The following is a 24,249-nucleotide window of genomic DNA, read 5'->3' on the forward strand; positions in this document are numbered from 1 at the left end:
CTCAGGAATTCGTCAGGGTCGACTCTCTTTCCAGTGCTAATTCATTTGACGATATGTGAGATGTTATTGCGGTAGTGACGTAAGTCACATTTAAAAAAAATGAATCGAGATGGCAAATCCGTCATATTACATTATGAAGTGAGAATTTACGTGTATTTTTTTTGTTAGATTTTTTTATAAGTGAACCAAAAAGAAAAAAAATAACTGCCATCGTTATTTCTAAGTCGAAATAAGAGTATTTCGTATAATAAATTTACAGCAGGGACAAATGGGACAAAGATGATTCAGGATACACGTTGTAAATTGATCTTTATTACAAGAAATTATATGACTAATTTGTACATATAAAATATAAATATAATACAAGTACTATGATACAGAGACGCGTGTTTTTCCAATGGAAAGTGGAAGTAGATCGCTAGTTACAATTAATAATTACTATTATTATAATTCGTTATTATTACTGTTGTATTCACGGTAGATGGATTGACATGCTCTTGGCAATGCTTTGAATTCAGACACGCGACGATAGATAAATAAACATCATATGCACGAAATTAAATATTTTATGCGGTAAACTACAAAGATAGTTTTCCGACATTTGAGAAGATGGAAATGATTCATTTCTTGAATATAATTCTTGTTAAAAAACAGATGCTAATAAAATATTACATTTTTAATATAATATTTTATACATAATTATCGCACTCGATCGTATGACAATTCGAATAATTGATTAGCACGAAAAATCGTCAACTATGTATGATCTTTCGTGATAAACAATCCGACAATATATCGGGCATTTACTCTCAACAGAAGGAACCAACAGAAAGCAATGACGACGGTTTCGGCAGCAAACTCACGTCTTTGGTCGTCAAGTGATATACGAGCACACAGAATCTTTTTAATTAGCGTCACTTATCTCGTTATTTTCCATCCGTAGAATACGAATTTGTCGCTCGGTAATGTGACGTCATTCCATTTGTCCGTGAAAAAAATGACGTCCATGCTTTTGGTCCGCATCTATATCTCATATTTAACGCTAATGCGGCTTTAATAAATTTACAATCCATAACAACATATAGGTCGCAATTTTCATTCTTAAAATTATAATATATTAGAGGTAGTCAACAAAAATCCAATATCAGATGCCTGTATTAATGCTAAACATGGAATGCAAATACGGACCTGCGTGTACGTGTGATGATTAATCGCGTGTTGCTCATATTAGTACAGTTTCCATTATGTGTGTGGTGTGTGTGTGTGTGGTGTGTGTGTATGTGTGTGTATGTGCGCTTATATATTCATATACATATACGTATGTATCATGCATAAACGAACCTCAAGGTATAACAGTTCGGAACGAGAAAAATGGTTGGTTTTTCATCGATATTGGTCGTCGTTCACCACGACTCGCATCGGAAAACTAGAATACCTCTATTTCTGCCTCTCGCATTACGCCCATACCGATTTATTTTCATCCCATCTATTTTCATTCTCCCCGGCCTCATCCTCGCCTGTGCTTATATCCTATCCGCGTTCTCTCTTCGCATTCTCATGTTGAAATCGAGATTTCGGGTGCTCGTTCCTTGCTCCCTTTCCGCCTTTCTCTTCGTCAAGTTTCAATAGCATTCGTTCGAACCAAAATTCGTCTCTTACGATTAGCGATGGTTTATGATTTAGACTTACTCTCGCATTTTTTTCCATCTTATCTTTCATGCGCACGTTCTTTTTTCTGTCACTCATTCTGTCACACAAACACACACGCACGCACGCACTCTCTCTCTCTCTCTCTCTCTCTCTCTCTCTCTCTCTCTCTCTCTCTCTCTCTCGCCTCTCTCTTCCTCTCATATATTCTCATCTTTGCATCGTTGCATCTTTCTTAAGTGAGTTACGGAACCCTACGAAGTGCGGTAACTGCTGATAACGATTAAAGCTACGATAATACCATGAATTAACGTGCGTGCATTAGATACATTACGTACGGCGCGTTTCGTTTATCGATTGTTTGTTACTTCGTATAAAAGATCTTTTTTGCACTTTTTTTGGCAGTGCGTTGTTTTCATTTGGCTTCATATCAAAATCGAAGCTCGATTTTTCCCATGAACAAATTTGCGTCTATTTCTAATATCTCAATATCCGTCATTGTGAGTGATTTTCATTAGCAACTCAGATTAACCAACGCCATTTAATCCCTTCTTCCTTTCGGAATCATAGCTCTAACGATATTATACAAAATTTAATCATGATTACTGTCCAAATTATGACCAATCTCAATTATCGATATGTGTAATCGAGACTGCTTGAATAACCATATATGATTTACAATCGTTCATGATCAGCTTCCTCGATTTCTACTCAACTGTCTTTTAATCCGTGATCGATTTTTATTATCGATCGATATGATTATGAATATCAACGTGTGTCATAATGTTTTAGATTGACATGAATATTTTTAGTCTATCACGACAATAGAAGTCTATGCGCATCTTTATCCGTTTGTTCTATTTGTCGCTGTTCCCGATAAATATGTGGTTCGGCCGATTGGCCAACAGTCTTTAGATCGGAAATATCTCTTTCTTATAATTTATTAATGGCAGAGAAAATGGCAGCGGGAGTTTTAAATAACTCTGATGAATAATAGACATAAGAACAAAGCACCAACTTCTCACATTAAACCATTGATGCCAATATAACGGCGCAAACATCGCGTTTGAAACTTAGACTCGTTTCGCTATTGCAACAACCGCGAAAATTATCTAACATCTTTATTCAGCATCCTGAGAAACATCGTTGAAACTGAAGCAACCGCGAAATCTCTAACACGAATACACTTTTCGTTATAACTCCATAATATAACTTCGATAAGACACGTGCGTGTGCGTGTACGTGTGCGATACTTCAGTAAAACTTTTACTTTAGCTCCCTCTTTATTAAAATCTTCCTAGTACCGTTTTAGACTTAACAATAGTGACGACGTACGATGACGATGACGATACCACAATATATCATTAACAACTATTGGACGGAGTCGAGCGACATCGACGTCATTATCTGCTAATTTTATTTCATCCTATTCGGCGACCTCGCTCGTCTCGTTTCAACGATTAAATTCGTAGATAGGTGGGCGGGATTGATGATCAACACGCGGTCATGCGTGCTGATCTAAGTCTACGTTAGGTGATCTTAATCTCGGCCGATGTCGATTCTTGAGGGCAGGAATCGAAGCAAGTGACCAGAAGAACGTGGCTCTTACAGGCCTCTACCCTCTTTTGTAAAATACATGTCTCAGCCATTAGGGCCTCCAAAAACGACGGATCCCGCCAGTCCATACTGTCCTCCACGTACACTATTTTTGAAACAAACAATGAAATATATGTGATTGCATTTAAATACATTTTGTGTCAGTATTCAATATTTATTTTGATTTCATAAGTTTCACTTTCTATTTTAATTTATTATTGTTTCTAAGTTTGATTTGACTTTGTACAATTTTATACATAAATGTATATAAAACGCTATTCGAATGTGATCAATCAAATTTATTCAAACACATGAAAAGTTAAAAGTTAAATATAATAAAAATATTAATTAACACTAGAAGATCGAAGCAGCCAATTCGGCGAAATTCAAACTGCTGTAACTTCTTTCAACTTTGCTTCCAAATATGATGTGATATCCTTTTGTGATTTTCCATCATTTCATGTTTTTTCATGTTTTTAATTTGGATTAAAAGAATTTTCTATTATATATAAAAGCGCTTGAATTTTTATTTAATTGTTCACTTAAAAGAACCATTAGAGCTAATTTGACTCCCTTATATCTGATATTGCATTTTCATGTATTTTACGATTTTGTTTACAAGTTTATGACTTTAAATGTAATAAAAATTAATGATATTATTAAAACGTTATAATTCTCTCTCTCTCTCTCTCTCTCTCTCTGCGTTTCTTTCCATTTGTTATTTACGAAAGAAATGCGCTTGGAGTCAAATTGGCTTCTACGATCCTTCTAGGGAGAGTCGTCAAATTCAGTCCTTCTATTATTAATGAAATCAATTATGCACAACGCGACGCGTTTATTTGTATAAATATTGCGATATAAATTATTGAAGCACGAATTATTTCGGAACAATTAGTATATATTGCAATGCAATAAAATTTAAAATAACTATACGAAAATTTTCGTTCAAATCTTCTATAATATATGATGAGAAGCTGAACACTTACGATTGTAGTCCCAACGGGCATCTGGTACCATAAGTCGCCTTTTGGCATCGCGTAGTTCCAGCCTAAGAAGGCGCTGGCGCAGGCGAAGGCTGTGTATCCTGGATGTCGTTCCACGTGGATTCGATCGCACCCGCGCGCGCCTGTCCAGGATGTCTACGTCCTCGCCTGTATAGGCGAGAATCGCCGACGCCGCGGGCGGCCCCAGTTGAGCCCGGCAGTGGGCCCGCGACCGCCGAGGCCCGCACCCTGCCGCCCGCTGTTCCACCGCTGAAACACCCGCACAACGTCGAAGTTAGAACCCCCAGCGCGCCACCTGAGGAGAATCATCGTACGGCAGGATTGTTTTAGAGGGTTTGCGTTATTCTTTCTTAGGGGATGAAGGCTCGCGACGATACTTTCGTCCTTTGCGTATATCAGTAGAATTCAAGTACACTTCAAAAAATATGGATGTGAAATGTTTAATACTGTATGTTGTTTAATTTTCAATATGTTGGTGTTGATATAAATATGGTATAGATTTAACTCCGTGAGTTTTAAATCATGACATTAAATTCACATCTATGATATATGTTCAATCTATTATATATCCAAACATATTTATATCAACACCAACACGGCAAGAATTATATAAACATCGCATGATGTTAAACCCACACCAATACTTTTTGAAGTGTAGAAAATGAAGGAGTTTGCATCAATTTACAGCAAAATGATAATCGATAGAGTGACAAGGTTTTCATACAAAGCGCATAATTACAATCGATTGACGCTTGTATGTATAGATTATATATAAGGAAGATATAAGGAAGTAGATTTTTCTGAAATTGTCTACGTAGACAATTTTGTCGGATTTTCGTCTTGATTTCATTTTAAAAAAGTAAATTAATCTATTTTCGAATACGCATGTTTTACAAAAATAATTATGTAGGACGCTTAAACTAATTACTAGAATATCAAAGCTTTTCAGCATTGCTCTTTTGCTTGAATATTCTACATAATAATTTTGTTAGTCCTTACTCAAATTATTTTCAGATGTGTATCTAATTAAATTTTTAGATGCTTCAGCAAAATCGTTCGTGTAGTTATGATGTCAATAGTACAGTCTTTTTTAAAATGGTCAGTCGGAAGGTATTTATTTACCTTGATGTTCCTGTAACGCGCCAGTCTGTCGGGACGAGTCGCTGGCGATGCTGCTCGTTTCGCTATCTCTAACGATACTATCGTAACCAGAACTTTCGGCACGGTATCTAGACAGCGTAGCTGGTGAGAGCTTAGCCGCTCTTGGCGTTGTGTCCGCGCCGGAATCGGAGCCCTCCTTGTTCAGTCCAAACGAGGAACCGAGACTAAGGATCTTGCGTTGCATTCGTCCGGAAGACGGCGCCGGAGATGGCATTGATAGCAAGGGTGAACCGCCTGAAATACAAAGTATATACAATAAATTGTACTGTTTAATGTGTTTAACATCACAGAAATACAAAGACGTTTATATTAATAGGATAACGTTCCAGAAACACGGTAGTGTTTCGATGCTAAAAAACCGTGCAGCGAACTTTTTCGTAGTATTATAACAATTTAAAAATCACATTTTTTTTAAGTTCTGTCACTTTTAAAGCAAGGGAACAGTGTATCCAATTAAATTGGAAATATCTATAAAAGATGTAAAGGCATTTATAAAATATCTTGGATTGGTACCTTGAATCTTCACATCTTCCTCTATATCGGACTTCCCCGTAACTGTTCTCTCGGATCTCTCGGCAGCCGTAAACAGCTTTTTTGCCTCGATATATTCCTCTTCGGGGTCCGAGCCAGACGCTCCATTTCCAGGTATCCTTTCGATCTCCTCCTTTAGATTAGGATTCGACGCACCGTCCGGATGCCTCAAACTGGAGATATTGCAGTCGCCTAGCTTACCGCAATACCTTCTGGGACTGGCGAGATGAGCGACGCTACTGGGGTACCAGTAAGAGGCCGTGGCGGGCCTAGACATGCTCTGACGACAATTATCGCAGATCTTCTCCTGATCGGGCTTTCCTGCTATGTACGCGGGTTCGCTGTATATGCTGCCGTGATTGCTCGCGTTGTCGTTGAATAAGACATCCGAAAGGGATAAAGACTGACAGCGAGACGGCGGACGGAAGACGGTCGCTGCTGGAATTTGTCCTGCGTTAATGTTATACTGCATGTAGACCGCAAATAGCTGGCTTTAATGCCTTGATTAAAATTATTTACTCTTACTAAATCTATTTTTCGCCTCCAGCCGATAAATCGTGAATTTAACCTTTTATTCGAATTATCGAAACTTAATTGTATTTCGGGTTTTCTAAATCTATTTTATTAATCATTAATAGAATTACAGTGAATAAAAGCACTGTCAATTATTGCATTTTTGTTGTGTTTCTTTCCTATATATCTATTAGCTAGATATAGATTTAAAAATAATTTTATTGAACCATCAAAATAATTATTATAGAATGAGTGTAGGATATGCAAACTGGTTACTAGTGTAGAGTGTCAAAACTTTTTCAACATTGAGATTGCTAATTATTTATATACATATATGGGCCAATAATTTCTTTTCATATCTATAACTAAATAAACTTTAGATATTTTAACAAAATCGTTCTTTCCGTGAATAACGTGTGAGTAGACAGGCGACGTTTCCGCAGGAGAACTTGATAACAGAACATTGTTAACAGAAAAAAGTATTTTTCCGTCTTTCTTTTTGCCCCCGCATGCGACTGACCGAACACTCAATCGCGAAACTTACATGGAGCGTCTCGCACGTTGACGGTGGAAGAGTTTTCCCTTTGGTAAGTCACGGAGTTGGAAACGTTGGCGAGCGCGAGTTTGCTTTGGTAGAGCTCGTGAAGGCGGGCCAACTGATCAAACTTGTGCCTGGTCTCTTGCTCGAGGAAGTCTTCGTGGTCGAAGTACGGTCTGGGTAGAACACCCGCGCCGACCGGCGGTGGATAATGTGGTCTGTATCTCTCCGTGTCCGACATCACCGACATAGAGTCTGGAAATAATTTTTCCGTCTCACGCCTTCCGCTTGTGTAGGTTCATATTTTGCCGCGCAAAAAGCCGCCAGATAAGAACGATGGAGGAAAACGATACTAGGCAGCTGTCCACTTTGGTTCGAAGAACGGACACAGCGATGTGTAATTACATCGGGGTTTCTCTTTTCGAGAGAAGTGAATTATTGTTTCCTACCGCATGGCCTATTACGTACTTCTAGTCGAAAAGTCAATTTCACGATGATGTGGAGAATAGTTTTCATAGAAGTTTGTTCAAGTGCTCGCCACAGAAGCAATCGTAAGGGGACGAAAGTTAAAGTAGTTGTACGCAAAAGAAAAACATTTAAAAGTTATTTTAGTGACTTTCAAAATTTCCTACAACTTATAATTATTATCAAACTATTTAAAATTAGAATGAAAATGCTTGTATATTTTCAAAAAATGTTTGTTAATTTGTTTCAAATTATTTAATCTTTGAAAATTAAAAATATGCAACAAATGTTTATTCTGAATATCATAATCAATATTTAAATGGAATGTGTTTAAAATTGATTGTTGCAATGAAAAAGAGTATTACATGTAATAATTTTTTTTTGGAATACAACCTATTGAGCATTGTTAATTGAAAGGAAAAATTCTTTAAGATGACTTTTTAAAGGTCTCATTAAAATCTTTTAAAAATGCAATCAAATCGTCGTTCTATAAAATGTTTAAAAAAAAATTTTTTTATGATACTGTTTATAAATGCAATTACGCGGCATTGCCACTGAATGGGCACAGCGGCATTCTGTTTCTTATAAATAAAAATCTTACAGCATAGAATAAAAGTCGCGTCTTCAAAATAGAACTCTATAATAAAAGTAAATAAAATGTATTTTGAAAGTGCAATTTCGTTTAATTTTGTGTAAATTTAATTTAGAGATATGCAATATGCATAGCTTCTATTAATGTAAACATTTTTTTATATCTACAAGAAATTAGATTTAAAAATTCTTTTAAATATCATGTAATAACATTTTTTTTCCACTAAAATTGACGCATTAAATAACTTCAAGACATTGTCGGACATTCTATTCTCAAATATGAGTTCTTGAAGAGTTCTCTCTGATAATATAATGATTATTGGGAAATATTTACTCACCTGTGAAAGTTGATACCACGGTGAGATTCTCTTGACTAAGAATCCTTAAAGGATGTTCTTCCTGGTCGCTTTCGGGCAACGGATTCTCACCCATGCAGAGCGCAATGTCCTCCTCGGTAACTTGTAAACACGAGTCTTGCATAGGTACTGGCTCTAAGTCCTCCACTTCGACGATCTCTAAAATTTCGTCCTCAGATGATAACGAGTGTCTGGAGGGTAGAACAATGTCCTTGTGCGACAGATTTAAACTTTCCATGGATACTTCTCGGCTGACTCCGTTGCTAAGTGGTTCAATTAGTGGCAGTGGAGGAGGTACGACAATTTCTTCATCGTCATCTTCGTCATCCGGTAGATCAAGTTTTCCTTTCTCGATGCTATCATCCATCACTGGACTTGCCGTCAGATCTAATCCTGAATCTGTGTTAGACTTGACATTAAGTAGATTCAGCTTGGCACTCAGCTTCTCAGTTATGTCCTCGATCTCGTTCGCTTTCAAACTGTCACTCTCCGCGGTGGACAACGATGTGTCGTCGTCGTCCGCACCGCCGCAGGTTTTGAATTGGGTCAGCTCCTTGAACTGACCGGATGACTGACCGGAGGACATCTTTGAGGACTCAAGTCGTGGCGTGGCGTGCTTTGCTCGTTGTATTTGGGACGATTGATTTTCTACCCATTTTCTGATCATGCTCTTCTTGTGACTGTCCATGAAACCATAACCGGAGGAATGCTGATGCGTGTGCAGTTGCAACGCCGGCGCGCCAGTCAATTGCATTGGTCCATCGATCCATGTTTCTCGTTTGTGATGAGACTCCTTTAGCATATGTCTCGCCTCCGCGACTTTCGACTTCGAGATCCTCGGTCCATCTATCCACTGTTCATCAGATCCACCACTAGGCGCTACTATCGGTACCTTACTAGGTGAATCGTTGGACTTTGCTGCTGAAGCATTTTTCGACGAAGAATTTTTCCTGGCCGGACTTGCCTTCGGCGTTACGCTGTGCGCTGGTGAGGTCTGCTTCGATGCGGTCTGCGTTAAAGTCTTCACCACTTTCGAGGGCTTATGTGCTGGACTGCGCTCCTCAGGAATCTTGCTCGGTCTTTCAGCGGCGGAACCTCGAAGCACTCTGCCCATTGCGCAACGATTATCACCTGAATTCAAGCTGGGTATATAAACGGGTGGATGTTCGCCGTCAGTGGCGTCGTCAGCGCTCGGCCCAACATAGATGACGGTGTCGGCCGACAAATCGCTTGAACTCGGATCGCATTCGCTGTTCTGCCGAGCTGCTTCTTCGCCGGAACTGCCGCCGCTTCCGGTTCCCTGCGTGTTGCTGCCGACGAACTTGATCTTCCGGCGTCGCATTCGATGGATCCTCGATGCCAATTGAACAGTGGTTAATGTCTCGGTGTAGTGCTGGGCGTTGGGTGACACGTGAGCTATCATAGCCGCATGACAAGTCAGAGAGCCGAGGCACTCTTTCAGTAATTGGGTTAGCTTGTGTTCCTTATATGGTAAGTGCTTCTGGCCGTTGAAAATCGCAAGCAGAATGTTGCCCAGACCGGAGAGGGGAATTCCGCCCGAGGATTTCCCGCGATCCGAGTTTCCCAGATCCATCAAGTGCAACCGGCTTCTACCACCGGCAACTGCACAGTCGGAGAAACAGCGTTTATTTTGAATATCATCGTATAAAGCGAGAGGAACGCGAGAAAATAACGACGCGAATATCATGTGTACTTGAACTCCGAAATAGCGGAGGGAAACGCATGTAATCAGCGTTTGAGATGCTGTAGAGTAATACAGAGTAATCTCTTTTCCACGGTATACGTTTCCACCTTCGGACGGAAAGCGGAATAGCGATTTCGAGATAGAATTATTTACCTCCACCCTTCCCGGCAACGCTGTATTGGTATACGTGTAACGTATAGAGCATATGTGCGTCGCCGTCCTCTCGTTGACGGCCGGCAACCGCTGCGTCGAGGTAGAATGCCGCGCGTTCCGCCGTCGGCGCGCGGAGCTCGCTGTGCTGCTGCAATTGAAGGGTACCAAACAACGGATCGTCTCTGAGGTACACGGCCGGCGATTGTTCCGAGTCTGGGAATAAAAGGACCGTCGGTGTTACATAACGTTTATCTGGCATTTTCGGTATCTCACGTAATATAATACATCGCGGAGAAGATACGGTGCAAGTTTCACAAGGAATTCCCATACGTAATAATACCTCGCATCTGTCGCGGGCGCAATTTTATTTTCGCATTGTTGTTGCGCATCCGTAATTCTTCAAGTTAATGCGATCAAATTTTCAATATTTTACTTATAATATTGTAAATATGTTTCATTATATATAGAATGTTGAACTGATAGTTCAACAGGGAAGAGCATGATTATACATGAAAAATAAGTTAAAAATAAGTAGAATAAATTTGTTTTATATGAAATTTTATTTTTGATAAATCTATTTTAAATATTCGCCGAGTACGCTTAACTATGTCTCGATTTAATAGATCTTGCTGTAGGCTATTACTTCGATTCATGTTTGTGTTTATTATTATACTGGATAATCGAATATAATAAAAATAGAATATTCACACATGAATGTTATCAATTTTATTATAAATGTTACCCATTCCGTCGACAATTCTGCTTTTCAAAAGCAGTAAATTTTTATGAACATGTTTTGGTGTTTTAATTTAGCAGTTAAAACGGTAAATATAATATTTAAAGTCGATTTTTTTGGGGAACAAAACCTCATATGAAAAAATTTTATTTTACTTTTTCAACTTACTTTTTCATATAAAATCATCCCTTTCTGATTGTACCACTAGTTCACAAACACCTACTGTGCATTCATCTCTATTTTATCTTCTTATATTAGCGATAAGAGACATGAGATTAGTTATTTATAATATTTCAATCATAAAGAAATGACAAAAGCCAAGTTTCCTAGTGCTTCAAATATCCATTTCATATCATGCGCGTCCCAAATTCATCGTCGTAAATTTCCTAACACATTCTTCGTTTATTTGATTCCATTATTTTGCGGAAAAATAATATCCACAAAAGATAGGACGACACTAGGAGAGATGCAGGTGCGCACTAGCCAGAGTTGTAAATCGGTCGAAGCGGGACTCGAGGTATCCACGGGATGCCTCGTCCTGAATTACGACGTCGATAAAACGTTGGAGGATATGTCGCAAGAGATACCTACGTTTCGCTATCGTGCTTTATCACACGTTCTGTATACACGTTGGAGACGGTGGATAGGCGAGCCTATGTAAAAATAATCAACGTAATGCGAGACATAACTGTAAATAGTGATCAACGTAAAAGGGCAATTACAAGGTGAGTGAGATACGGATCTGTGGATCAGGTGGTCGAATCAAACAAAGCAATCTTCGTATTGTTGCTTCGTCGTGCGAATAAAACAGTCTGGTCGTAAAGCAGCGGAAAGATGGTTAAGAGGATAGTTACGGACAAAAGGTTCTAAGAAGATACGAAGAAAGCACTGCTGTTAGTTATTTGAATATAAAAATTAATGTCGCAATCGCCGTTGCAAAATAATAAAATTATATTTGAATATAAAGAAGGAAATCATAAGCGAGTGTCGTGGATTGTCTCTTATATCCATAGAAAGAATGGTTTTACTGAAGTATCTAAAAATTTAATTAAAGTTAGATCTGAAAATAATTTTGTTGATCAAAAATTATGTAAGCTTAAGCTGGTTGTTAAAATGTCAAAACATTTTATAGCATTACACATTATGTTTGAATGTCCTAAATAATAATTTTGATTCCAATAAAATTATTTTTAGATCTAAATATGTATATAGCTAGCTAAATTTTAAAATATTTCAACAAAAATTTTAAAATATTTCTTTCCGTAATTTTGTATAGAAAATATGGAATGGTTTATCTTTTTTATTTATAATTTGTTAATTGGATTTGTCAAGATATTTTAAATATATAGAAACATGTAATAATGATTATGTTTATAAAACTAAAATAAATAGTAAATATTGGGATCGATATTTATGCGCATGAAAATTCGTTCGTTGCACGGAAAAGATGTCTCAAACGACTCAAACCATAAAATATGAAACAAAGGAAAGAAAGAGGCAGTCACAAATATGTCGCTCGTATCGTACGCTTTCACGTCGTTTTTCGCGTAGGAATATTTGAGACTGTATGTCCCACGTGCGAGGGTGGATTGAAAATGCAGACTAAGGATTTCTTCGCGCCGTTACACCGGAATTCGTAGCGATCTATAAGAATGCTCGTAAAAAGTTGCGATAGCGAATTCATGCGGATTTTTGATCAGGAAACGCCCGCACTCTATAAGATGGGAAAGTCTCTTGGATAAAAGTGAACGAAAACGCTATTACATTTTTACCATGCGGGATTATTTTCTGGCAGAACAATATAAAAATTCCATGTAATATTTAAATATAAAAATTTCAATATGAAAATTCCATGCGCAGCAAATTTAAATAGTACAAAAATTTAAGTAACATCAAAATTCTCGTATATAAGTACGCGTTTCATAGCTACAAAGTTTACCTGAAAAATATCTGAAAGGAAGGTAAATATTGTTAAGAGCATGATGTTTGACAATACGCTCCTTTCATGTTCGTGAGACGCAAAAGGTCCGTAAAAGCGCTCGGACGGACGCGAAAATTTAATTCGAGTAATGCTTCTCGAGTGCCTACCTAGCTTTATATCCGGAACCGGTGCACATCTGTACTGAAATTACCTCACCTCAGAGTCGGTCTGTACTATCCGTACGTGTATTTTTACGTGGTCGTCTCTTATGCACTCGGGATGCTACGACTGACACACTGGACGTCGTTTATATGACATTTATACGGCGTTTATACGATGTTTGGATAACCCCACCCACGTTCGTAAATTGCCAATTAGCCTTTTACTGCCGAGGCGCGAGGTCTCCTACCATCAACCTCCTACCATATAACCCGTAATGGACGCAAAGGAACGATGTTAAAGGATAAGAACGGTACGCCGCAGTTTATTTCCGCCAGGCCGTCTGCAACTTTTTACATTTGATCCTGCCGGAAACCTTTTACTGTTCCTTTATACCGCGCTGCGGAAATGGCCTGCACGAGCATCGCACCAAGTCCCAGCGAGCGAGTTCAACAGCGAGCTTCCGTCAAGTCATCGACCGATTGATTTCGACTATTTCTGATCATATTAGACGAGAGATATAGCTTGAGCTAGTTGCTTCGTCGAGCAGTTGAGCGTGCAATGAGGAAACAAGGAGAGCGCGCGCGAAAGCAGGAAGCGGGAGTATCCTCTAGACTTACCGGAGCCTCCTTGATTTCCGTAATTTGCGAAGTCCCGAGGAACCAACTTAACCGTAGTAGATGCTCGATAATGAAATTCGACGAGGCGTATCCGACGAAAGCGTAAGCGAAGGGGAAGGAGAGAGGAGGCGACATCGGAATATTCGACGTAGATCGACGATAGTGCGTGCCTTGTGTTGTAGAAATTTAGATAATTCCACGGATCCCGTATACCAAAAGCCCTTAATAATAGAGGCGCGAAAGTGAGCGATAGCGCTAGACTTCGCGGGACTTCGTAAGAATCCGGATTAAGGGAGGTATTAATATTTATGAGGCGCGTGAAGTAGCCTCCGAATAAGTTCGCGGTTTTACTGGCGGATATTAAGTCGTTGTGATAAAGAATGGAAGAAAGTTGATAATTATTAAAGTAGTAAGCACACTACTTTATTGCGTTTAATAGTTATGTAACATAAGTTTAATAATGGGAATGAATTTTCTATCGGTACGATAAGTATTCCTATTATTAGTTTGACACGGGAAATTTTTTAAACTTTCGATTTATTATTTATACAATTATATATACGCGACAGTTATTTTTCTATATAATATTATCAATTTTCTAGCTCAAAATTGCTAAACAATATAATAGGACGTTAAAACTGAGCCAATAATTAAGTCAAGAGATAAAACTAATCTATTAACAAAAAAATTAAAGGAAGAAAGGATTAAAACTAATTTTTCAACAATAAAATATATAAAAACGTTTCGACTTATAATAAATATTGAAAAGCGTTAGAAATAAAATATAAAAATAATTTATCACATTATTGGACACTGAGTGGAGAGTGATAGGTTAAAAAGTTAAAAGTTAAGTTTAAAAGTTAATTAATTTTAATATAACTTAGTTACATTTTATCTGGTTTAAAAAAAGTTGACTTACTTGATCCTGATTGAACATATATAATATATTCTTTATATAACATATGCTTTATATCTTTATTTAAGAAAGAAAGGATGATAACGAAAGATTAACTTCTTCAATGCAATATTATTATTCAATAATTTTAAATAATTAATAAGTATATAAAAATATGCCAATGACAGATTTATAGAATGGCATTTTATTATTATACGATATTATACACAGCCTTGATCTCATATAAATTTCCTGATTCTTTGACCGAGGGTCGACATAAACGACTCCGAAACAAAGCTTAAACTTCGCAACTGAGGGGAGGGAGGGAGCGGGGAGGGGGGAGACATGATACCCCGAAATTCACGACAGGCTACACATCGAGGTAATAATAAGGCCGACAGGCCGGTCTAGCCGACGTTATACGGATATATGCGGCGCGTATATACATCGCTCGTGTATAATAATTCACACAGACACGGAGCATAGAAGTACGGTACAGAAGCGGCACAGCAATATCCATAAAAGGGACCGGAGGATGTAATATTACCGGCATCTGTGCCCTGTGGTGCAGAAGTACCGCGAAGAAGGAGGCGACGACGAGTCCGCGACGTCGACAGTTACAACGTGAAGCTCGCAGCGGGGAAAACGAAGAACGAAATGTGACAAAGAAAAGTGATCTGCGAGGAGAACCTTCATCTTGGCACGGAGACGCGTAATGGATGCGGTTTCAGCTTAGAGCAATTGTTACGCCCGTTCGTGGCGTCGCGGGGGGTTCGAGAAAGGAAGCGCTTCCACCCTCTTTCTGAATAAATCGTTTTTCGACGCGTTTCGAATACAGTTTTCCAAGACCGAATCCCTTCGATCGTAACAGTCCTCGTCGTCGCTGGGGCATAAGGGCAGTAAAGGAAATCTGTTTCGCCTTTCCGGACGGCCGGCTGCGCCTTGGTACGCGACTTGTTTCCCGAGTTCCGCAATATTTCCACGAAAAGTTTCTCGCCCCGAGCACGCATGACGTATCGTTATGAATCAGAGCCCTTCGGGACAGTTTCATTCGCTTGCATCATTATTAAAGAACGGTCGATATTGCGTCGGAATTCAGAAGTTATTGGATGTTAATCCTTTCACTATAAAGCGTCAGAGCCCGCACAAACAGTGAGTTCGAGATTATTAGAATACAAATATGATAAAATAATCTCTTAGTAAAAAGGCTGCGCTAAATATATTATCATTGTTTTAAATACCTTTGATATTCGTTTGGTATTCATTATCATTCTTTGAAATATAAGTCAATCGAAGTGGAGATACTATTAGAATTTCAACAGGGAAATTATACATGTAATCCTTTCTAGAACAAAGCAATTTTGTCCTTAGGTTTAGTAACGTCTTATAAGTTTCAGATGGTTTAATATCCCGAAACGCTTTCATTTCATAAACTCTTCAGAAAGATAGTGACATCACACACGATCATTTTCCCTAAGATCTCCCTTTAACAATACGGAATATAGAATTTGTATTATACAATGTGATTCCGGGGAAATTAATGTTTATAATAATTTTAATTTAATTGCAGTTTATCATATTGCTCGCGAGTAGCTCACGGTATATGTATGTAACACCTATCATGCGAGAATGTAAAATGCATGGATAACAGATCAGGTAGGAATACATAACGTTGTTTAAATTTGTTACCTAATATTCGACAGATGATAACTTGAAGAGTATGTTTCACGTTAAAGTATCATACATCACTCAAAGTATTCTTATTTCTTCGTTCACTTCACTACGTAAGAGTGCATTACAGAGACACGCCACGGCCGTCTTTTCCGAAAGTGTCAAGATTGATATATCGACTATATGGAAAGCTTCTCGTGTTTGCGCGAAATAAGACAATGCCTGATTCGCAGTATGCGACAATGCCGAGTATGTTCACATACAGGTTAATGTCGTGGGTCTTTTGGCGACGGAGAAGAGAAGGCGAAGGAAGAGCAGAAGAAAATTAACAAATCTTGTATTAAAGTAGGAGTTGACGTTCATTCGGAGTGGCGAAGGACTACATTTGTCGAAATAAGTATTACTAAACTCTTTCCGAGTATCATAGACGAATGACACGGATATGAGACGTGAAAGGAATGATGAAAGTTCAATATTGCTATGATTTTTCGCTAGGAGAGTAAAAGAGATCGGAATTAATAGGCAAATTATCACTTGTCATCGAAATCAGATGACGCGTAAGGGCGCTTTCGAAGAAACATTTTTCTCTGGAGAGACATGATTGGTACTTTTATGGAAACATATTTTTCATTTTCGTAAAACAGTTTTTACTGTAATGCACATGGGGAAGTGCTCATTTAATCGCTAACTTTTTTTTTTCTGCCGCCGGTAAGTCTCGTTGAGAAAAGTTTTAATGTAAACTACACTTTTAATTTAATGCACCGCCGCGAATTTATCGCTTCTTTCTTTGAAAAATCAACAGCATAGTTTCAAGCTTGCTCTATTTATTCGTCATATTCACAGTCGGATATTTTGTTAAAGGTTTATTTATTTTCTACTTTTATTTTTATTTCCGTTCCTATTTTTTCTAAGGCCACCTGTGTTACTCCATTTTGTACGTACCACACGTTTTAATGTTTGTTTAAACTATTATAAAATTTTCATTTTTTCGTAAACTAAACATTTATATCAATATCTGGGCATGTTTAACAATTGCCAAAAACGTAAGTATCTTTCTCCGTCGTGAGATAATTCATTGAAGGCGTTCTCATAACTTTTACGAGGGGGTAGACTGCCGGATCTATTTCGTAGTGAGCAATTAAAGAAAGCCATCGTCTTACGTACCGGGTGGCTTCCTAGTGAATGGTACTGGGCAATGGACCGTAGCCGACTTCTCCGTGGGGAAGGAAAACTTACGACCATTTTGGGAATGACACGCCTTCCTGCTCTGCCACTCGGCACTTTAACGGCGCCCACCTTTTGTGACTCAAGTACATGGCAAATCGCCAATGACATTAACTTTATCATTGATAGAATTGTAACTTTGGGATGTAATTAAACTTTAATGATTAAAAAATTCAGTTGAAAAATAATAAAGCAGTTGAGTTGTTACAAATCGAATTACTATTTTAATTATTATCGACATGTAATATGAATAATTATAGGTATATGTATTTTTTATCACTCTACCGATTATTCATAAATTATTGTGTGCAATAAAAAGAAAAGATGTAAGGAATTTTTGAAAAGATGTAAATTTTGGAAAAGATGTAAATATTTTTAGCAATGGGATAATTAAAAAAAATTAATTTCAATGTTTATCGAATAATTTAGTAGAAAATTAATTGGGAATAGAGAGACAGAGAATGGATGTATAATTAGTTATATTTATACCGATTTATGACATATCGCCCTGCTATGGTACATCGTCATTGTTATTCATAGCTTTAGAAATCGTTTGATCGAAATCCAGGAAACAAAGGACGTATGGCAACGTTGATAGTTTATCGAGCTATACTTTCTGTGCTATCGAGTCGATGTGGTATCGCGGTTATTGATATTGTGAGTATTTCTATCGACGATGGTTAGCAGCTAAATTGAATATTAACAAACAATTCGTGTAATCGTTTACGGAACGATAGTCGGCTTAGTGATGAATATAGTCTGAATGTCGGTTAATTTTTCATACTAACTCTCTAGCATTGCCAAAAATATGATATTTTTTGCGATATAAAGAGATATTTTTAATTCAAGATTATTAAAATAAGAAAATAAAGTATTAAATTAATTGAAGGATTTTTAATAGTCTTTATATACATAAAGAATCACATCAGTTTTTTCATCAAGATTGTAGATAGTATTTATATTATAGTATCTATATAAGGAATATTTATATTATTATTTGTTACTGAAATAATTTTTTTATGTGATCTTCGTTTATGTCTATCAAAAAATCTATTTCGTATACTCTTTTTGGAGTAGATCGGTCGCATGTTGAGTCGACAGTGATTTTTCATTTTTTAAATCACTGTAAAGAGAGTATTTGTATACATTGTATGCTGTATAATCAAAAAAGCACGGAATGCAAAACGCGTGTCAAATTTCTCGTGTCTCGCGTCGCGTCTTCTATTCGACTTTTCTTCCCTTCAATTCATCCTTGCATTTTTTTTCGTTCGCTTTGCTTTTATACACGTTAAAAGCTGCGCGTGGCGGACGTTTTGTTTCTTCCCTATTATTCTCAATTCTCTTCCTTATCTTCGTAAGACCGATACGTGGGAGAAATATATAAAACAACGAATGAGAATTATCACCAGCCTTCTCTGGTTATAAGCGAGAAAGAATGGAGAGAAATAGGCGGGAAATATTCTCGATTTTCTTGTTTGGCTAGCCGTACCATTCGGTTAATATGCATACGGCCGATTAAAATGAATACATTTCGAGGGAATCCTGTGTTCACTGTATGGGAATATAGAGTGATTCAAGGTTTATCTCTTTCAGTGCATAAATTGTTAGATATTAGCAGTCTTTTCATTAAAAGAAAGGATTTAAATAAAAAATAATGGAGTATTTTTAATAATTTATGCTAATTGTAAATCAATCAGCATATCATCATTATGTACTTAATCTTATACTTATTTTCAGTTTTTATAAAATAGTCTGAGGCAAATCTAATCATGGCGAATCGGACCAATATATTTACAATTAAGTCAAAAGAGTTCAAATTTAAGCAAAAAATGAACAAAAATACTTCTTGATTAAATTAATTGATTCAATATAAAAAAAATACTATAATTAATGTAAAAGGATATGTCTTGACGGAATATTAAAACAATATTATATCAAGTAAAAATATTAAAAATATTTGTCTATATAAAGAAAAATATTTAATTAGTTAATATTTTATCTAAATACTTTTAAATCTGTTTAAATTAGATTTATATTTTTTTTTCTAGTCTTATAAAAAATAATACACCTTTAATTTTTTGTTATCAAATATTGATATTATAAAAGCTATCTTCGTTTAAGTACTTAATTAATTTATGAATGGCGTATTATAAATGAAAGCATTTTGAAAAATTTCTTTATCAAGGTAATTATTGAGCGTTACTGTACATATTTTTATCATTAATACTAAATCATATAATTGTATATTTTTAATGTAGTGATAATAAAAAAGTAATAATTAAAAATAACTCTGAATTTTGTCCACACTACTATTTTATTGCGCGCGGAAACAATTTATATACTCTGGCTAATGATTTATATATATGACGAGACACTCGCACGATATTATTTTGTTGTCATATGAGAGAAAATCGTTTTTATGTAGATACCGCGGACTGATATTGAATTATAATATATTTACACGAATGTATATTATCGGTTTCCTCTCATGCTTATGTGGTATTATGTGTATAGCCGATCAATACATACATTCATTGGCGTATTTATTATTTATTCCACGTTATTGTAAATATTTGGCTCAATTGTAAGTAACTCTTGAATGTCACGAAATAATTACGTTATTAAATAATTAATAATATGATGGAACAGTTATTTGTATAGTTTTTTGTAAAAAGATATTCTCTGCCATATAATAATTATTTATTATCTATACGATAATTTTTTTTAATAGCTGTCTGAAATTTAATATGAATTTCCATATTAAATATAATAAAGTAGTAAATATGCTTTTAGTAACCATTTGGTCAACTCGACATTTACACATTATTAATTCATGTACTAATGGAAAAAAAGAGCTCTCTGATATTTATAACATTAATATTTAATACGCTTTTTAAATAATATTGGAAGCTTTGTGTAAATAGCGTACCAGAACAGCAAATATAAATCAATAGAAAGCCAAGTTATTCATTTACAAACGTATTCATTTATAACACTTGGTGAGAAGAAGTAGCTCTATTCTAGTTTTAAGCTTGGTTAAGTGTTAAATATTCCACCGCAAGTTGCCTCAATTATTGCATTAGGGCGTAAGCTTAATTAAATATTCCATTGCATACAGTTAGAAGTAACAAAGGTAAACCTTTGCTCGAAGACACTCCCCTTTTCGTCGGCGGCACCCGCGTAAGATCCAGACGTCGAAAACTTTAAATAATTACCGGGCGGGGATTATCAAGTTCTCTGGGGGAAACGCGAACTTGGAGGGTACCGCTACTCGATTTAAATCTCGAGCGAAGAACGCGCTTGCAGCATCCGGCACTGGCGTAACTAATGTCCTCGCAGACTGAAAAGAGGTAAAATAGATACAAAAGAGGAAGAAAAAAGACAAAGAAAGGTAACATATATGTATATATATTAGGTGTTGGAATTAATTCGTAGCGTTTTTTAATGAAAGAATGTTATTTATTTCACATGAGCATTAAAAAATACATTAATGAAAGTACTTCCCATCACTTGTAAAACGCTACGAATTAATTCCAACACCTAATATATATATATATATATATATAATTATAAAATAAGGATTAAAACATTAAAATTGCATCTGTTTTGCATTATATTTCATTTTCTTAAATATATGTATATTATTATTGGAAATATAAAAGTGTACAAAATTATAAAATTATTTTGGATGTCGAATGAAGAGGCGCTTAAATTCCTCTATAATTGGTCTCCTTAATGTTAGTTATACTACTAATAATGTGGAATAAGATTCAGAAAAAGAAAAAGGAAAAAGATGAGATGAAAGAGAAATGAAAAGGGAAAAAGACGAAGTCGAGATAGTTCTATAGATACGAGTTAATTATTTAATAAACTGGAAAATTAATTTCATCGCATCTTAATTAGTCCAGAGACCAAGGGAAAGCGGAAACCTGCACGGCGCGATCATTAAGTCTGCATTCAAACGACTCGTCTAACGTGAGTTTTACATGGAATGCCCGTATTGCACGTACCCGAAACGTTCGGGTAATTTACACTATTAAACGTCTTAATTTTCTTGATTGTAAAATGCTCAGGAGTGTCTTGCAACATGGTAGAAAATTAGATTTTACCGTGCTCGAATCTACAAATTTCTGAATTTGCAGCCACAAAATTAAAATTTTGAATCATAAACATATTAAAAAAAATATTCGAAAAAGAGATTTCACTATATAAATAATGTTATCAATTAATTAGAAATTTTGTTGACATTTTTTTAACTTCTTTTATGATATCTTCCTTACTCAAAACATTAAATTTCTCAGAAAAAGAGAAAAAATATTGTTCAATTTGGTAGGAAATAATATTGAAGAAAAAGATATATTCTTAACATGATAAAATATTATTTTTGTTTCACAATCCTTAAAAACCTTTTCTTTGCAATTTTTCAAGAAATTAGATCACTTTTGATGATTGATAAAATAATATTTACCTAACTCATTCATGATAATAATTCGCAAATCACATTTTTAAAATTGTGTTACTTTTAAAATCAGGGAGCAACATAATATAATTAAAGTGTGTTGATGAAATATTGAAATCTACAATATGAAAGAAATCTAATTACAAACATTTTATTCGAATTGTATATTCAGTTTATATAAATAAATTATAATTTTCGTAATGTTTGACATCAGAAAGATATAACGCATTTTATAGAAAATACCCTATTTTTGAAGGAAAATGCTCCAGTCTAGTTAATTTTCGGAGCAATGTCCTTGACGATCTTTGACTATCGTTGCCATAAGTGCACCGTAACAATTTATCTTCCAAGTAAATCGCTTTTTATTAATCCCGCGAGTCTTTCGAGATGCACGACACAAAAAGGAACGTATAACAAAAGTAATAGGGTAGCTATAGGATGGTGGTCAACATGAAATAGAAGGAGGAAATAATCCTGTCCTTCAATTTTACGGGCCAAGTCGTCCATTCGTCCGTCCATGAAGACGAAACTAAATTGCGGCCAATAGCAAGTCTCATCCTACTTCCTGAATATTACCGCCGAATCCTCCGTACATCACTGCCGGTCGAGACAGGACAATTTCGACGTTCCGTGCTTTCGAGCATCGGTCGCACGACTGGTTTTCGTCGATTCAGAGACGTTGGAGGACTCGACTCAGGCGAGTGAGCGCATCAGGCAAATGGAACGTGCGAGCTATTGCAATTTCCATGCGAAATTCTATACGCGACGTGGCTCCGATTCTGGCCATGCTCTGTCTTTAAACTCGATCACAGCCATGAAACGTTCCTATTTTCATATTATACAAGGGATGCCTTTGGCCCGCTTGACCGTTCTTTTGACAATCCTTCGAGAGTAAAATGGATATTCTACGGCATCGTCTTACTAGATTGTATCGCAGTCTTTATTATGCAAAGAACACTTACGATTATATATCGTTTTTGGAATCACAGCATTTTTCATAGAACTTTTCAAGCGAGTGCGATTCTGACACTCCGACTTAAATACTTCAACAGGAGAGATAGGTGTATTAGTCAATAACTGCATTCATTGTAGCGTGCATTAATTCTGATTATGTGACTCTTCGTGTGTTTGGATACAATTAGAATTATGATCTATAAATCAATTAGAGTTATCGCGCAAGGATTACATATCGGATGTACAATGTCGTCGCCATGATACAATTTAGCTACCGTGAGCTATCATGGCGTTAATTAATCTAAACGATTATGGCCGTATTGTTTGAAACATCGAATTAATTGCGGGAAATGCTAAACTCTCTCTATCGTAGGAAAGCAGAAACGCTTGAGAAAGTTTCAGCCGCGCGTTCTAGAGATTAGAGCCGATTCGGTTCTATTTCTGAAACCCGCATTTCCCGTCTCATCCCTTAAAAAGAGAAATGATTCTTGACAAATGGTTCTTAGAGCACGCAAGTTTCTTCAATCAGAAAGTGCGCAAGTCTGACTGCGATTTAATCTGAAGACAGCAAATAAGATAGAATAACTATATTAACAAAGTTGCATAAAATGTTGAATAAATCGGAACGATGTATAATAGATTCGAATTGTTGTAGTTTTTTAATGTTTATTTTTTGATAATCCTACGTATGTTTTTCCTGTTGAATTGAGCACCTAACTCTGTATAAAAATATAATCTATTAATTTTTATTTTAAGTATTTTTGTAAAGGGGGGGAGGGGGTATAAAAAAAAGTTTTTTAAACTTCATCTAAACTTTGCAAAAATGGCAGATGAGTATTCGTAATATGTCGCATATATCTCTCGTGCCGTTTGCAGCAGATTGACGATAAATAGATAACATTAATTGGTTAGGAAAACGAAAAGTATGAAATTCTTCATTCGGTGAATACTTTAATTGTAATACTTAATGGGAAGATTACTTACCGTTCGCGTGCGCCGCAAGCAAGTCCCTCAGTTGTTGCTGGCCAGTGGTCAATTCCACGCAGCTGACCCTAACGCTAAATCTGGCGCCGGTTCTCTGTCGTTGTTCCGAAATACCGCGGAAGAGCCACGCTATAGCGCAAGGAATTGCGCCCAGTGTATGGCCAGCCTCCGGAGTTCCCAGCATAGTATGAGACTTACCTAAATTAGAAAGAAGAAATTTGTTAAAGATAGCTTGCGGATTACAGGCAACGTAAACGTGGAATCATGTTGGAGGAAGTGATATTCAGTGTTTAAACGTGCAATGTAAATGCAAATGGCGTAGACGAAAATTACTCTAGCAATTTGAATTAATTATAACTAGTTTAT

The 24,249-nt window shown here is 36.4% G+C and overlaps 1 protein-coding gene across 4 annotated transcripts in view; it reads right to left on the reverse strand.

Annotated features, from left to right (window-relative positions):
- Nucleotides 1-292: 292 nt before the first annotated feature.
- Nucleotides 293-24,249, reverse strand: part of LOC105149866 (uncharacterized) — a 392,270-nt gene continuing 368,313 nt past the window's right edge. The window contains exons 9-16 of one of the 4 annotated variants that reach the window (XM_087409859.1): nucleotides 23,884-24,081; nucleotides 10,261-10,473; nucleotides 8,385-10,025; nucleotides 6,997-7,245; nucleotides 5,922-6,374; nucleotides 5,370-5,642; nucleotides 4,230-4,496; nucleotides 293-3,349 (exon numbers count right to left, since the gene is read on the reverse strand). In XM_087409859.1, coding sequence (XP_087265985.1) covers nucleotides 3,177-3,349; nucleotides 4,230-4,496; nucleotides 5,370-5,642; nucleotides 5,922-6,374; nucleotides 6,997-7,245; nucleotides 8,385-10,025; nucleotides 10,261-10,473; nucleotides 23,884-24,081 — 3,467 coding nt within the window. In that variant the 3' untranslated portion in view covers nucleotides 293-3,176. Of the gene's footprint in view, nucleotides 3,350-4,229; nucleotides 4,543-5,369; nucleotides 5,643-5,921; nucleotides 6,390-6,996; nucleotides 7,246-8,384; nucleotides 10,026-10,260; nucleotides 10,474-23,883; nucleotides 24,082-24,249 lie in introns of those variants that run through there. The other 3 variants (XM_087409858.1, XR_015546240.1, XM_087409860.1) reach the window with 3 other exon arrangements.

This window comes from Acromyrmex echinatior, chromosome 9 (genome assembly GCF_024713525.1).
Source record: "Acromyrmex echinatior isolate Ae372 chromosome 9, ASM2471352v2, whole genome shotgun sequence".
NCBI classification, from domain to species: domain Eukaryota; kingdom Metazoa; phylum Arthropoda; class Insecta; order Hymenoptera; family Formicidae; genus Acromyrmex; species Acromyrmex echinatior.